General features: G+C 40.1%; 1 protein-coding gene across 4 annotated transcripts in view; it reads right to left on the reverse strand.

Annotated features, from left to right (window-relative positions):
* klhl29 (kelch-like family member 29) overlaps nt 1-14655 on the reverse strand; it is a 321705-nt gene that overhangs the window by 111543 nt on the left and 195507 nt on the right. For all 4 annotated transcript variants that reach the window (XM_084736948.1, XM_084736949.1, XM_084736950.1 and 1 more), the window contains one exon: nt 9649-9787. In XM_084736948.1, the coding sequence (XP_084593074.1) occupies nt 9649-9787 (139 nt within the window). The remainder of the gene's footprint in view (nt 1-9648; nt 9788-14655) is intronic.

The following is a 14655-nucleotide window of genomic DNA, read 5'->3' on the forward strand; positions in this document are numbered from 1 at the left end:
TACATGGAGGGGTACATATGAGCCATCAGACATAAAACAGAGAGAAAGAAAGTGACAGCACAGTTCATACACTGACATATGACAGAATGTAAGAGGACACTGGTTAAAGCATGTCGTACCGGAGGCCTCTCGCTGTTCGTGAGCCTACAACCGCTGCCGTGTGCGTGTGTGCTGGATATTAAAGCAGGAGTATCCACTCCTGCTGGCATGGTGTAAGAGATGCCAGGGAGTGCTTGGATGAGCAAATTAAATAGAATATGATATCCCTCCGTAATGCAGAGCCTGAGATGTGCGGTGGGAGTGCAGTGAGTGGAGGGGCTGCTTTCGGAACTGGGCCACGATGTGACTTCACCGGGGGATCAAATGGCAGAGATTAGTTCACATGCAGGATCCCCCTCCCCCCCGGGGGAGGTATGAGAGAGTTAAATAACACCTCGCCACCCGTGTTTAATGTCCCATGTGAAACAATAATCCACTCAAGGGCAAAATAAATGGAATCAAAGCCCCGCACTACTATGCCTCCCTTCCTGCGGCTATGGGCATCCACAATATGAAAAGTAGCCTACATTGAGATGGATGGAGGCTGTTTGCTTCTGTCACTCACAGCAGCGCTAAGATAGCGCTCTGTCTGTTTCTGTCTCTGTGTGTGTCTCTCTTCCTTTTTCTGTTGGAACCAGTTTGCTGGATTAGAAATCATGACAAACAGTCAGCATTTAGTGAGACGAGGACAGCAAAACAAACGAGATGAGACAGGTGGACGAAATGGTTAGAGAGTGAAGATGAGAGAGGAGGAGGAGGCGGGGGAGTTGATGATGAGGAGGAGGAAGCAAAAAGGAAAAGGGAGGCAGGGCGAGACGGTTCTTCCACAGGGAGCCAGCAGCCATCCTTCTGAGGGAGGGGTTGGGTTGTTCCATGACTGTGCCTTGGTCTTTTAAATAAGAGATATCCCCGCCCGCCACCCCCGAAAAAAATCCACCATCATCACACCTAAACGGAGCCTTTGTCCCCGCTGCAATAATCATCAGTAGCCTGTAGTGTATGAACTGAGACATTAGTCGTCATTTGAAGCGCACTCAGGAGGTGAGAGGGGGGAGAAGGACATCCAAAAATAAAATAAAAAGACAATGGCATTTGTCTCTGGATGGACATTGGCTGGAAAAACCAAGGTAGTTACTCTTTTTCCTCCTGCAAAGCAAAAAGCCACATAGTGTTATTGCCCTTTTTCCGCACAAAGCCCTGCAGTGGGGGCAGGTAGTAAAGACAGAAAGAAGGGAAGGGGAGTGGTGTCGTTCAGGGTTAAAGTGATGGAGGGAGGGTGGGGGGGAGAAAAGAGGGCTAAAAATAAAGGAAGAGCATGCTCATCAACCTGCTCAATTAGTGCAATAGGAACCAGCTCGAGTGGCAGTTTGTTTTGTCTGAGCACTTATGTTATGGAAATGACTTTTTCCGGAGCTTCTAAAAGAGGTGGATATTTATGCTGCGTCTGATTGCAGACTTGAATTTAAATAGTGACAGAGGGAGGCAGGGAGGACAGGAGAGACAGAGGAGGAGAGATAGATAGGGCGAGGAGGGAGGAGGAGGGGGAAAAAAGATGGGCACACTCAGGCAAAGAAATTTGTTTGTGAAAAATGCACCACTTATTCAAGAGGAAGTCTTAAAATCAGCAGAGACTGTCAAAATGGTGGTGAGCAGAGGCGGAGAGGAAGGAGGGGAGCTGCAACACACACATTCACACACTCACACATGCACACTTCCTAATACATCCTTCAACCTAAAAAAAAAGCCCATTTTTACAGGGAATACATTTAGCTTGTTCTTACAAGACCATCTATTCCGTGGAAGTGCATACACTGCCGAGATATGTTAAGATAGAAAGCTTATTCACATGCAAAGCCTACGCTGTCTGTGCTAAAAATGGCTTCCATTTACATGTTCTGTCACAACATAAATCAAGAATAAATTATAAAAATAAACAAACATAATGTGGTAGCTTTATCAGGGCTGGGATTCATGTTTTGCTCATGTTTGTTTTGCGCTAAAAAGACCACAGTATTTCACTCATAATGCAAGGAATAAACGGAGGACTTCGAGGCCTATCTGGCAGTAACAAGTCCAGCTTGTGTCAGACGCTCTAAAGGACAAAAAGGACAGGGTGACAGGTGGAGAGTTTAAAAGCCCAAAACCTCCGTCCAAGTGTGAACATGGGGCCATCAGCAATGAGAGGGAAAACTGAACATGGACATTGGATTGACAGAACTCTTGATACAAGAACTGTACTTAAAAAGTTTTTTTAGGCATGATGACAGAAATGGAGAAAGTACCATGTGCAAGGGCCAGTGGGTTTGAAAGTGACATTTAATTTGCACCTACACAATTAGAGGGTCGGGTCAGCGAAATAAAAAAAAAGGCATTTTGTCACCCACCTTTAGTGAGATCTAGCTATGTGCAGAAAGTTTTTATGTGCTCTGGCTGCTCTGGCTTTGAGGAATCCATCTCTGAAATGTCTACCTTCACCCAAATACACTGGGGGTCAATTCAATTTCATGTGTTGCACTCGACATTACATTAAAACATCATTAAGGTATTCAACATTATTGTTGACAACCTGTTGCCATCTACATATTTTTTTCTCCCTATTACCACTGCTGACTGAATGAAACTTGCCACAAATGAAATTCAACAGGCAGAATTATATGACTTTTTTTTTTAATTGTCATTTATTATGCTAATAATCATATCTTACAAACATGCACCTACTCTGAACAGGTGGCCTCATGTTCTGCTCCTGTCTGTCTGATCTGTGCTCTAGTAACAGTTCAGCAAGCTAAGTACCTGATGGATCCTCAGTTAACTTTCTTTTCCGTTTGCTGTTTAGTTAGCTAATGTTGGCAAAACACTAGATGACCAGCTATCTAATTATTGGTGTAGATCAGCTAGCTAGTAAGCTACCATTTTGCTAACATTAGCTATCAGATGGAACTAGCTAATTGTTGGTGTAGATTAGCTAGTTAGCTAGCTAGCATTTTGCGAACATTGGCTAACTTAAGTGGCTATATGTTGCAAATTACATATACAAATAAATCCAACATACACAAGACAAGACAGTTGACAGAACCTGGGTGGGTACCAAAGTTGCTCAACTGTTATTGGAGAACAGAGAAAAAAGGGGCGGGACCTAGGAAGGGTCAATTTGCGTCAATGCTTGTGTGAGTAAACCTCACCGAAAAATGTAAGAGGGATTTAAGATAATGGTACAAAAATGCATGATGCCCATTGTTACTGTAAAGAACGATTACTACTGATGTTTTCCAGTGCTATAAGCAGCAGTAAGTAGTGGTAGCAGTAAGGGCATTCACCTCCATTCTATACACTAAGTGAGACAATATGACAAGTAATTTGGGTAAAAGACACCTTTAAACACAGCTCAGTCAGAACGATGCAGCTAATTGAAATTTGAGGCGAGTATTATAGTGTCCTGTCTTCCCCTCAGGCTGAATGGAGCAGTAGCGGGCTGAACAGTGCACTCAGGGCTTCAGCTGCAGTGTTCACACAGGGCCCGACACCGTAAAGGGCTTTAACACAGCTCTCTACCCATCTCATACTCATAACACTCTCTGACTCACAAGCATAGAAAGCTCATGGGGTCGACAGAGAGGGAGAAGAGGGGGGGGAGAAACAAACGGCATGAAAGCATGTGTCAGGACTGCTCAAAAAGATTCTGGAGCCTTTTTACATTTACTGTGGTGCGGAGATGCAGTGGCCATAAATTAAATGCCTGCAGAGCACACTTATTGGAAAATCCTGAGGGGTAAAATGGAATTACCGGAGATGATCTGTCTCCCTGCTCTGTGCATCGGCCCTTTAAAGGGTAGGGTAATAGGTTTTTTGGGCGGGGGCGAGGGCAGACGTGCACGTACATTTCAGAGCGGCATTACATCCTTCAGGTATCATGGGGTAAGGTGCCAGGTTGAATGAACACGTACTTTAGGGCGAAGCCCGAATACTTGAGGTGAGGGTGGGCCATGGAGAATACAAACATTTAAAGGGACATTCACCATAAAAATACAGATTTTTCCCCTTACATTTGGTGCTATTTATCCATCTAGATAGTTTTGGTGTGATATCACCCATAGAGATGTCTGCTTTTTCTCCAACATAATGGGACTAATTAAAATAATAAAAGAGCAGCCATACAGATTAAATAAGTCACCTGACACTACTGTTTGCTATTGTTACTGAACATTACCGTTAGCCAATGTTAGCAAATACTATCAGTAATTACATTTAGCTGTAAAGTTATCTGTTGTTAGCTAAACAGTTATCCTAAAGTTAGGAGAGTTTATTTAAGATTTTGGGATGATTGTGTAATACACTGTTCCTATCTTAAGTTAGGAGAACACTGACTTAGGAACTGTATATTTGTAAGTGCTGTTTTCCTAAATCAGGTCCTAACCCTAATTACCATGGTTAACAAAAAGTTAAGAGCTTGTAGTGCTCAAAGCACTAAAAGAAAATATATTTAAAAAATTCAACATCAGCGTCTTTTTCCAGAAATCATGACCTGATTACTCAAGATAATCCACAGACCTTATTGTGAGCCAGTTTCATTTAGGAACTATTTTCTTTCTCGTAAAAAGAAAGTAGTTCTGGTAGATTCTGCCATAGAAAAAAAAGTCTCAACAATAAGGACTACCACTTTGTCCATGAAAAAATGCCATGTCGGGATAGTAAATCTAGCCACTCAGGAATAAAAATAATTCAACAATTAACCTCTTTGGTTTATTGATTAATTGTTGAGTAATTTTTCATGCAAAATGGCAGAAAATGCTGGCCTCATCCTCACAAATATGGAGATTTCGTGCCTTCTTCTGTTTATTTTCATATTAAATAGAATATCTTTGGTTTTTCAACTGACAAAACAAGACATTTAAAGGCATCACTTTGGACTTGGAGGAATTGGGATGGACATGTTTCATTATTTTCTGACATTTCAGACATTGCAGCCCTAGATTAAGCATAACTATTAAGTTTGGTCCAAAGCACTGACACTGAACCCAGCAAATACTGCACTGCTTTGATAAAGTCATATTTGATATACTAATAGTGTTTTGAGCACCACAGACCGAGTGCCATCTAGTTCCATTATACTGGAGAGAAGGCAGCCATCTCTACAGGCAAAACCTCCAAAACTCTGCAACTCACAGCAAAACAATCCAGATGCATAAACAGCACTACAAACCAGTGGAAAAATATGTATTTTTGATTTCAGGGTGAGCTGTCCCTTTAAGGCTTTTTTGAAAATTGAGAATTTGAAAAGACTTCAAATTAGCCAGATAGAAGCACCATTTTAATTTTCCTTGGAAACTCATGCCTAATGGGACTGAGGTGTATCTCCCAAAAAGAAAATTTTCACATTTTTCAAATAAATTTGTATAATTACTTTGCCATTCCATGCTGCTAAATTTCGGCTTTTTGCCAATTAAGCCCTCAATTTCTACAGTGAGTCACTGGGTGTGTAAGTGTGTGTGAGTGCGTGTGTCTTGTATGTGTGTGTGGGTAGGCCAGGGAAAGTAAGTGTGATGTGCACTCACTCACCCTCCAACGTTACATCTCTACTTTCTCTCAGACTAATGGCAGCCTGCCTGGATAACACACAAGAATTATGTCCTTGCATCCTACGCACACACACACATACATACACACACACTCACAGTAAGCACACATGCAGTAAAACACGTGCACACGCTTCATGTCAAGTACATTTGTGTACACACACACACACACACACTCTTTCCCGATTTCCAGCACATAATGTACACACAGGCACGCACGCACGCACAGTGGTGGTTTATGGCGAGCTGACAGGGGGTCTGAACAGCAGTGAATGCCTCCTGAACGAGCTGGGCGCAGGAGGGCGGGCAGGATACAGAGCCTATAAGGAGATGAAGTCTCCCCCTCTCTCTTATTTGACCTCGTAAAGATGTGGACCGTAGCGAGCCACGTGTAGCCTCAGCATAATTCCAGCTGCACTGAAAGAGTGACCTGAGCTGCACATGGGAGGCTGTAACTCAATGACAGACGGGCCTTTGGCTGTCTTTGCTCCTCTCTGACCAAAGCTTATGACACTCCTGCCTGGCTGCAAGCACCTCTCAGCTACGTATGTTCCTCCATACCCTCTGCCCGATCTCGTTTGCATTCGTTTGATTTCCCTGGTGAAAAATAAATATGTTAAGTGTATTAAATTTTAGCATACTTGAGAGTACTTGCAGTCAGACTAATTATCAGCGCACTTCAAGTGTGTCAATGATTAGTTAACTTAAAGTTTGCCATTTAGGAGCGACTCATTTTGTACCACGTATATTTTAGTTGTAATTAACATATAGCAAAGCATAATTTTAAAATACGAACTGTTTTATTTTCATTACCGTAAATCAAAGATTGGCTCTAGATAATGCTGTAGATACACTGCAGTTTTTCATAAACGTTTGGAAAGTACACTTAAGTACAGCTTTAAATAAACTTATATTGTTGTGCACTTTTTGTAAGCACACTTAAATACACTCTGAATGAAGTGAAAACATACTAGACTTCAATAAAACATATTAATAGTGTATTACAAAGGCCTTCAACATGATCATACTTTTAAAATGTAAACTCACAACTGTATTTACATTTTTTAGTGTACTCAGTATGTTTAATGTGCTGAAGTGGAACAACTTCAAGTACACTTAGTGCACTTAAATTATATGGCTGTGTATGTACTAATATACATAATTATACTTAATTAATGAAATTTATGTTCACTTAGCTTGTGCTACTTATTCAAAGTAGACTGAAGTACAGTTTTAAATAACTTGTATCATAGAGCACTTTTTGAAAGCACACTTAAATACACTTCTAATGAAGTGAAAACAAAGTACACTTTCATAAAGCATACTAGTAATGTATTACAAATTACTTGAAAGTCATTATACTGTTTCGAACTAACTTACTTAAACCACTATAAGTATTTGCAATTTAGTACATTTTTTAAAAGTACACTAATTTATGATTTACAGCACACTTACAATAAAGTACACTTCTTGTCAGTACACGAAATTCTGCTTAAAGTGTTGCAGAATTTATATATTTTTAGTACACTCAAATAAAACTCAGTTATCTATTCTGAAGTACACTTTTTACATGAACACTATAATTATACTTAAATTGATCAACCAGGTTTGCTCCCTTTCTGTCCTTCTCTTGTCAACTTCCTACTGCTGTCCTGTTCTCATTTCCATAAAGTTGCATTGTGCCTTATTAAATCAACACCCACTGTTGGCAGTGTTGTGTTTTAAGTGTATTTATTGCACTTTTACGTGCTGAAATGGAACAACTTCAAGTATACTTTGTACACTTAAGCACTCTGTATGTATTGATGTACATGCTTGATTAATGAAATTTAAGTTCAAAGTTCAACGCGTACTTAAATACACTTATAATGAAGTGAGATTTAAGTACACTTTGATAAAGCATATTAATAGAGTATTACAAAGGACTTGAAAATAATTATGCTTTTGAAAATGACTTCTATTTTGAAGTACAGTTTATAAACGTACACTTTAAATATACTTAAATTAAGCACAAAAAAAGCATAGGTATACTTGTAATGACTTTTGTATTCTTAAACTCTATTTCTGACACACTAAAGTATAGTATTTTTTTTAACCTGAGTTTGCTCCCTTTATGTCTTTCTCTTGTCAACTTCTCATATCCGTCCTCCTCTCATTTCCATAAAGTCAAGGTACCACACGCCTTGTAAAATCAACAGTCACTGTTGGCGGTGTCGTGTTAGCATATCGCTGATGATCATGACTTCATTACATCGTACCGGAGACGTCTTACGAAATGAATAATTAGTATAACAAATTCATTAGATATTCTCCAGTGTGAAGTCAAATGAGAAGATTTCTATTTTACACATAATTTCATGAAAAATGACAGTGTTATGACAATAAATCAAAGTAGTTTTACAATTAATTAACCAATTAATGAGAACTTGCTCTATTAAACTGTCAAATTAAACAAGAAAAATCAGACAATGTAGGCAGCAGCAGGCATGAGGATGAGCTTGATGAAATTCAAGCCCGCTCCTCTGGGAGCCCCCGGTGTATTTCAGGGCCCCTGTCTTTACGCATAAATGATGTGGCTTTGTCCTGCATAAGAGGCTCGGACGAGACAATCTGATAGACAGGTTGACCAGCATGGGGGCTTCGGTTCTCTCAAGAGTCACTTCAGTCTCTCAGGAAGCTTCTCTTGCTATTGTCAAGGTCAAAGGAAGACTCAGTGTCTCTTTTCTTATTCATGGGGTGTGTACGAGTGTAGCTGTCATGGAGACGAGCTGTCCGAGTACAAACGTGGCTCTTTGGCTCTACTACCTCTGTTCCTCACTCCGCTCCCATTCAGGAGAAACAAGCGTATCGGCGGCGAGCGAGAAGGCCGTGGCTGCTGATAAGCAGCCCGGCGCTCTCTGATGAGCTTGCGGTGGAGGCAGCGTGGCTGCGGGGCAAAGTGGCAAACTCCCTGAAGGCATTCCAGCTACAGCTAGCGACTGCGTGTGTGTGTGTCGTTCTGTTTGTCTTCTTTGTCTTTGCTCAGCACTTCGTCCCCAGCCATGCAAGCGAGAACAAACACACCCTCGCACTCATGCACACACACACACACACACAAACAACACCAAGGCGGCAAAACAACTTTGGGTCCAGGGGACTCTCAATCAAGCCGAAAACACCTGCAAGGATTTGAAGTAAGGATGAGGACATTAGGGAATTATGGTATTCCCTATCCGGAAAACAAGGCAGATAAAAAAAGACATACTTGCGCTATCAGACTGTACACAGTCATACTCACACACATCTAAAGAGACTAAAAAGGTCCATAGCTGACACACACACACACACTCACACACACACACACACACTTGGATGCAGACACGGAAACAAAACAGCCCGTGAAGACAAAAAATATGGAGTATGAAGGGCAGAATACTAGGGGAATACTTAGATCCACATCAAATGAATACATTAGTGAAGGGTGGTGTTAACCTGTGAAAGTGGTGGTTCTTAGATGTGCTTTTGTTTTGTCCTTTGTTTATGACTATGAAATGTCTTTTTTTATTAGACTAACCAAGATTTATTAGCATATGAAAAGGCTGTTTTGCTGCAAAAACTCAAGAATTAGCAACAGAAAAATATAGTAGCTTGGGAGACAAAAATCCCTCAGAATGCCCACAGAAGACAGCGTGGCTTTGGCGAATTTACCACCCAAAGTGTAGAATGTATGATTCTTTTGTTTTGGCCCTTTGGTGAGTTTTAAAACATCCCCAGTCATGGAACATTTTCACTGCTCATTAAAATGGAAATGTGGTTAAATTGCCCTACATGGGGAGGAAAGGTAATGACGAGCGTTGACCTTTTTTCTCCAGTTTCAGATACATTCATTTGAGCGGGAAGAGGAAGGAATGGCTGCTGGCCCTGTGCTAGGAACCAAAGTCTTCACACACCTGCAAGAGAGAGAGGGGAAGGGAAAAAAAAAAAAAGCGACACAAATGCGCCCTATGAAAAGAACAGATTGGATCAACAGCTGGTGGGAGGGGAAGCGAAGGCAAACCTTTTCACCAGGTCCTTGAAATACAAGCTGCAGGAAGCTAGAACATTTTGGTGGACTTCAAACTCTTTGCCTTCAACAATAATTTTCAGGTCTGTAAACTCTTTCGCTCTGCGCTGCTGGTTCAGCTCCTTCAACATCTCTGTAGAACAAGAAAAAGAAACAGACAATGCCACATTTGGGTTTAGAATTTCCTCTCTTCCATACATACATGAGCAACAGTAGCATGACAACAAGAAACAGAACAAAAATGTTGGAAAAGTGCAGATTGTGGAGCAAAATATCGCTAAGGAACAATGTTCATTATATGATAGAGAAGAAGTGACACGTGCAGATTTGATCAAACATTTCAGCAAAGGCAAAATGAGATGTAGATATAAATATGTAGCAGAGAAGTAAGCATGCAAGAAGAAATAGTCTATACTCTACTGAAGAATATATGTCACATTTTATTTTACAGTGCACTAAAAAGATGTTACAAGCCATATTTTGTATCTCATTAGACAAAAACTAGAAATAATATGTTCTTTATTAGACAGTATTAGACTCTTTTAAGACCCTAATTTGATTTTCTTAGAGGTTAATTAAGGGCACATTACTACAGAACTGTACAGTAAACTAAAGTGAAATCATAAATATGATATTTCCCCTTTTAAAAACAGTATGTGAATCAGATCATCAAATCATAGAGGTTGAATAATACTGTGTCTATGGGTGATGGCACAGGCTGTAATATTGTCAGCAGATAATGTGACTTAATGCACTTTAGTTTACAGTACAGTTCTGTTGTAACGTGTCCTTAATTACCCTCTAATAAAGTCTAATACGGGTCTACAAAGGCTCTAAAACAGTCTAAAAAAGATAATATTTATATAGCTTTTATCTAATTCAATGCAAAGTACAGCTTGTTACATCTCATTGGTGTTCTGTAAAATAAAGTGGGACTGAACATGGTGCTGGGAATGAGATCAGAAACTATCATTATCACGAGAAAAGATACTTGTATAAGTGCGTTTGACCTCTGTAAATTTACACTGCAGCACTAGAACTTCAATGAAGGGAAGCTGAATGAGATTAAAAAGCATCTAAAAGAGGTGTGGGCTGAAAACAGAGACTGTCAATGCATTATTCATACTGAAATAAAATTCTTTGGCTTCTCGCAAGTGCCCCGCTCGGTGAAGAGTTGACCTTCAAATGTCGCTCAATGAGAAAACAATTGCTTATCCCCAAATCCCAACACCCGCTTCTCTCCCTCTCTGTCTTAGAAAAATACCCTCCCTCCCCACACTTGTCTTCCCCTCTGGAAAGAATGGGGAAAAAAATAAATAAATAAAAAATAAAAAATAGAAAAACAGGGACGGAACACAATCTGAGAAAACATGCTCAGAGCGAACCAACGCACTGTTGAAGGCCACAAAACACAATGAGTTGTATAATGTGGTGTAGCAGCAGCATGTTGGGCCTGGCCTTACTGTAGCAATGGGTCGGAGGCACTTGTTTCTCTGCTTCTTAATGAGGCACCATGAGGGGATGCTGAGAGTGAAAAGCAGCGGGAGACTAGCAACTTATTCTACAGCCTTAGGAGGGATAACCAATACTGCAGCTCGGTTAATCTCCTATGGAGAACGCCACTAAAAGAAGAGCGCTAAGAGATTCAAATAGTGAGCTACAGACACAATAATGTGAAACGTTATGATTATAGAGGGAGCCCGCTTCTATACTGTCGTCTTTGAATTAACAGAGCATTTCATTTCATAGACTGCAGGCTGTGGTGCGTAGTAAACATCTATTTGGCAACTGGCACAAAGTGCAGTCTGCATTATAAAGGCACATATTCCATGCTGGGGGAAGATAAGGATAACATACATGATGGTTTAGATAAGAAGAGGTGGCAAATCTTCCCTTCCCTTGATGAGCACAGGGGGTTACTTTTCTGAACCAGTCTGAGCGCTACCATCATAAACACAACAGCGGTAAGGAATGTCACATTTCACAAGCAAGGTAAGGCTGCTACTAATGATTATTTTCTTTTTGAATTGTGGAAAATGCTCACAATTTTCCCTCTCCAATCAACAGTCAAAAACTCAAAGACTCTTCATTTACCATCATAAATGACTAAGAAAGTCTACAACATATTTAAGAAACTGGAACCAGCAAATGTTTGACATTTTTGCTTGAAAACTGACTAAAACAATGAATTGATTATCAAAATAGTGACTACTACTAAACTAATTTCCTTTCAATCGACTGATCAAATAATCAATAAAATTGTTGCAGCTCTGAAGCAAGGTGTCTGTGTGTGGTGGAGTCGTGACACTAGAATTTTAAACTTTGATGCAATACTCGTATAAAAATAATGACACACAATACCTTTTTCATACCACAGCAAAAAGAGCCCCAGACACATAAAAGAGGATAGCATATTTTTCTTTTTTAAAAATGAACAACCTGCACAAAGTAAAGTCACTGGATAACACTGTCTGGTTTTGCTGCAAGCCACATTTCAAGCAGGACAATAGAGACTGAGCTGAACTTTGGTCTTCAAAGAACACTTAGATCATTTCTTTTATAGCTTTGCTTGAGACTGACAAATGCAATTTTATAAAAGTAATTTAACGTCATTAATCCAATAAATTCTTAAGACCCATCAAAATTGTAATTCAGATATTCTCAGGCCTTAAAATTCAGATTATTGGATTTTAGACTTTTTGAGACTTTTAATGGACACCCTGTTTTTAAGCAATCAGAACAGTGAATATAGATGCAACATGGCTATCTCGCAATTAGGGATTTAAACACACAAAATGAACCACTGCCAAAAACCTTTGCATGTATCACAATATCACGATACAGTGTTTCTGAGAATCATTACAGTATCAGAAAACATACGATCAAAACTGTTGACAGTCTCAATTTGTGGATGGATATGTGTTCTACACAACTGTCTAAACATTAAATGTGGGAAACTGCTCAGACCTGTGATTGTCTCGGCGAGACCAAAGCTGGAATTAAGGACTTTGTCTTTATCATCATGAATACCCTCCATGCTCAGACAAACTAGTCCAGATCAAAAAGCATCTTGAGAGTTTCTAGGATCCATATCATGGTGTGTTTCTGAGTGAAACAGGACAAGGCAGGAGGGACATCATGTTGGGAGAAATTTGATCTGAGCGCTGAATAGTGGGCATGACATAACCTGACATACCATGCCGTTACTACCTAGCTAACTAATGAATCTTGGCTCTGTGCTGCTAAAATATGAAGGTTGATGTCATGACATTACTGGTTAAAACTGGTTGGTTCAAGCCTATATACGCACACATCATTTGTGTTTAACAGGAAGAAAACGTGATTAGATTTTGATAGAGGAATACAAAGAAATTTCTTTTTTAAAAGATTTCTTTTCCATATATTATTTAATAGGTGCACAATATGACTGTGGATATGATGTATAAGGGATTAAAAGACATTTTTCATTTGATTTTGACTTAAATAAACAGGAATCCTACACATTTTTGTTTGTTTTTTATTTTTTGCCAGAAACATCTTGTGGGCCAGACTGAACCTTATGAAAGCTCCCACTTTAGGCAGCCCTGGTCCAGGGGTTCTTTACCAGAAGGCAAAGGTCGGAAACTGCTTTAGGCCCCAAGCTCCTAAGGGCCCCATAAAATGCCTCATATAGTTTTTTTCCCCCACTAATTAATTATGTTTTTCCTTGACTAAAATGGCATCAGAATGCTTAATTAATGAGTGTCTCAGGGCCTGTCCACTAACTTGGACTATTCAGTGATCTGACTGCACATCTGTGGAGATGATTCAGGAAGGCAATAGCCAACTCGTGTAAACAGACTGCTGGCATGGTGTATTGACTGTTGAAAAATGAAGTGAAACTACCCCAGCAGTGCTGAAAAACAGAGCAAGAAGGATATTAGAAGACACCCTTGCCCGTTCACTCTGCTGCCATCTGGCAACAGATACTGAAGTATCCATTGCCCTACCACCAGACTACAGAACAGCTTCTTTCCTCAGGCTATGAGACTCCACAATCCTCCATAGTCAACAATAACAGTTTATTTTTATGATTCATTAGTTCACCCTGCTGCCGTCTAACAAGAGATACAGAAGTAACCACTGCCACCAAGCTACAGAACAACCTCTTTCCTTAGGCTGTGGGACTCCTCAATTCACTATCCAAACTCCAATAATATAATAATAATAAAAAAAAGTTTATTTAATAAAAGTTTGATTTTATGGATTACCATTTATTCGAGGAATAAAAAGGGAGAAAAGAAGGGGTATGGAGGCTCAATGGCCCCAGTGGCCCTAAATCCATCCCTGCCCTGGTCCAGCCATTAAACATGCGAAACAGATCAGACTTGTGATTGTATTGGCGACACTCGAACTGAAAATGAAGGAGTTTGTCTTTACCATCCTGAAAGAGGTCTGTGTTCATGCCAGACTCAAAGCAGGGATTTAATTAACCTGAAATGACACTCGCCCTTCTATTTGGCTGGAATTTTCACTCATTTAGCTCCCTCCATTCTCCTGACTGACACTGGGTGCTCGGCTCTGAATTAATTCGGTAGATGAAATTATACAGTATAAAGACACATGACAAATAAGGTGCAATTCAGAGGCGTGCTTTGGTAAAAGCCTTTTTCTGTGAGCGGCGCATCCTTCAGAGTTATCGCATCAAAGAATTAATGGCCAGAAAGAAAATGACCTGGTTATTAAACATGCTGAATACCAAATGGGGAGAAAAAAATAATAATAGATCCAATTTTGACAATATGTCTGTTGTACGTTGACTAGATGCACAGCCATACACACGCACAAACACAAAGGGCTGCCATTTGCCTTGTCTTTCATCCGTCTCTCTCCACTCTGCACATTCCACTCCACTGCTGCTTGTCAGTCGGCCAGCTATCTGATTACTGTGTGGGCATGGGCTGTGAATAGTGAATACACAGTAGTTTTGAGTTTGTATTAGTGAATCTCCAGCGACCGATA

Source organism: Lutjanus erythropterus, chromosome 15 (assembly GCF_056507025.1).
Source record: "Lutjanus erythropterus isolate fLutEry1 chromosome 15, fLutEry1.hap2, whole genome shotgun sequence".
NCBI classification, from domain to species: Eukaryota; Metazoa; Chordata; class Actinopteri; order Lutjaniformes; family Lutjanidae; genus Lutjanus; species Lutjanus erythropterus.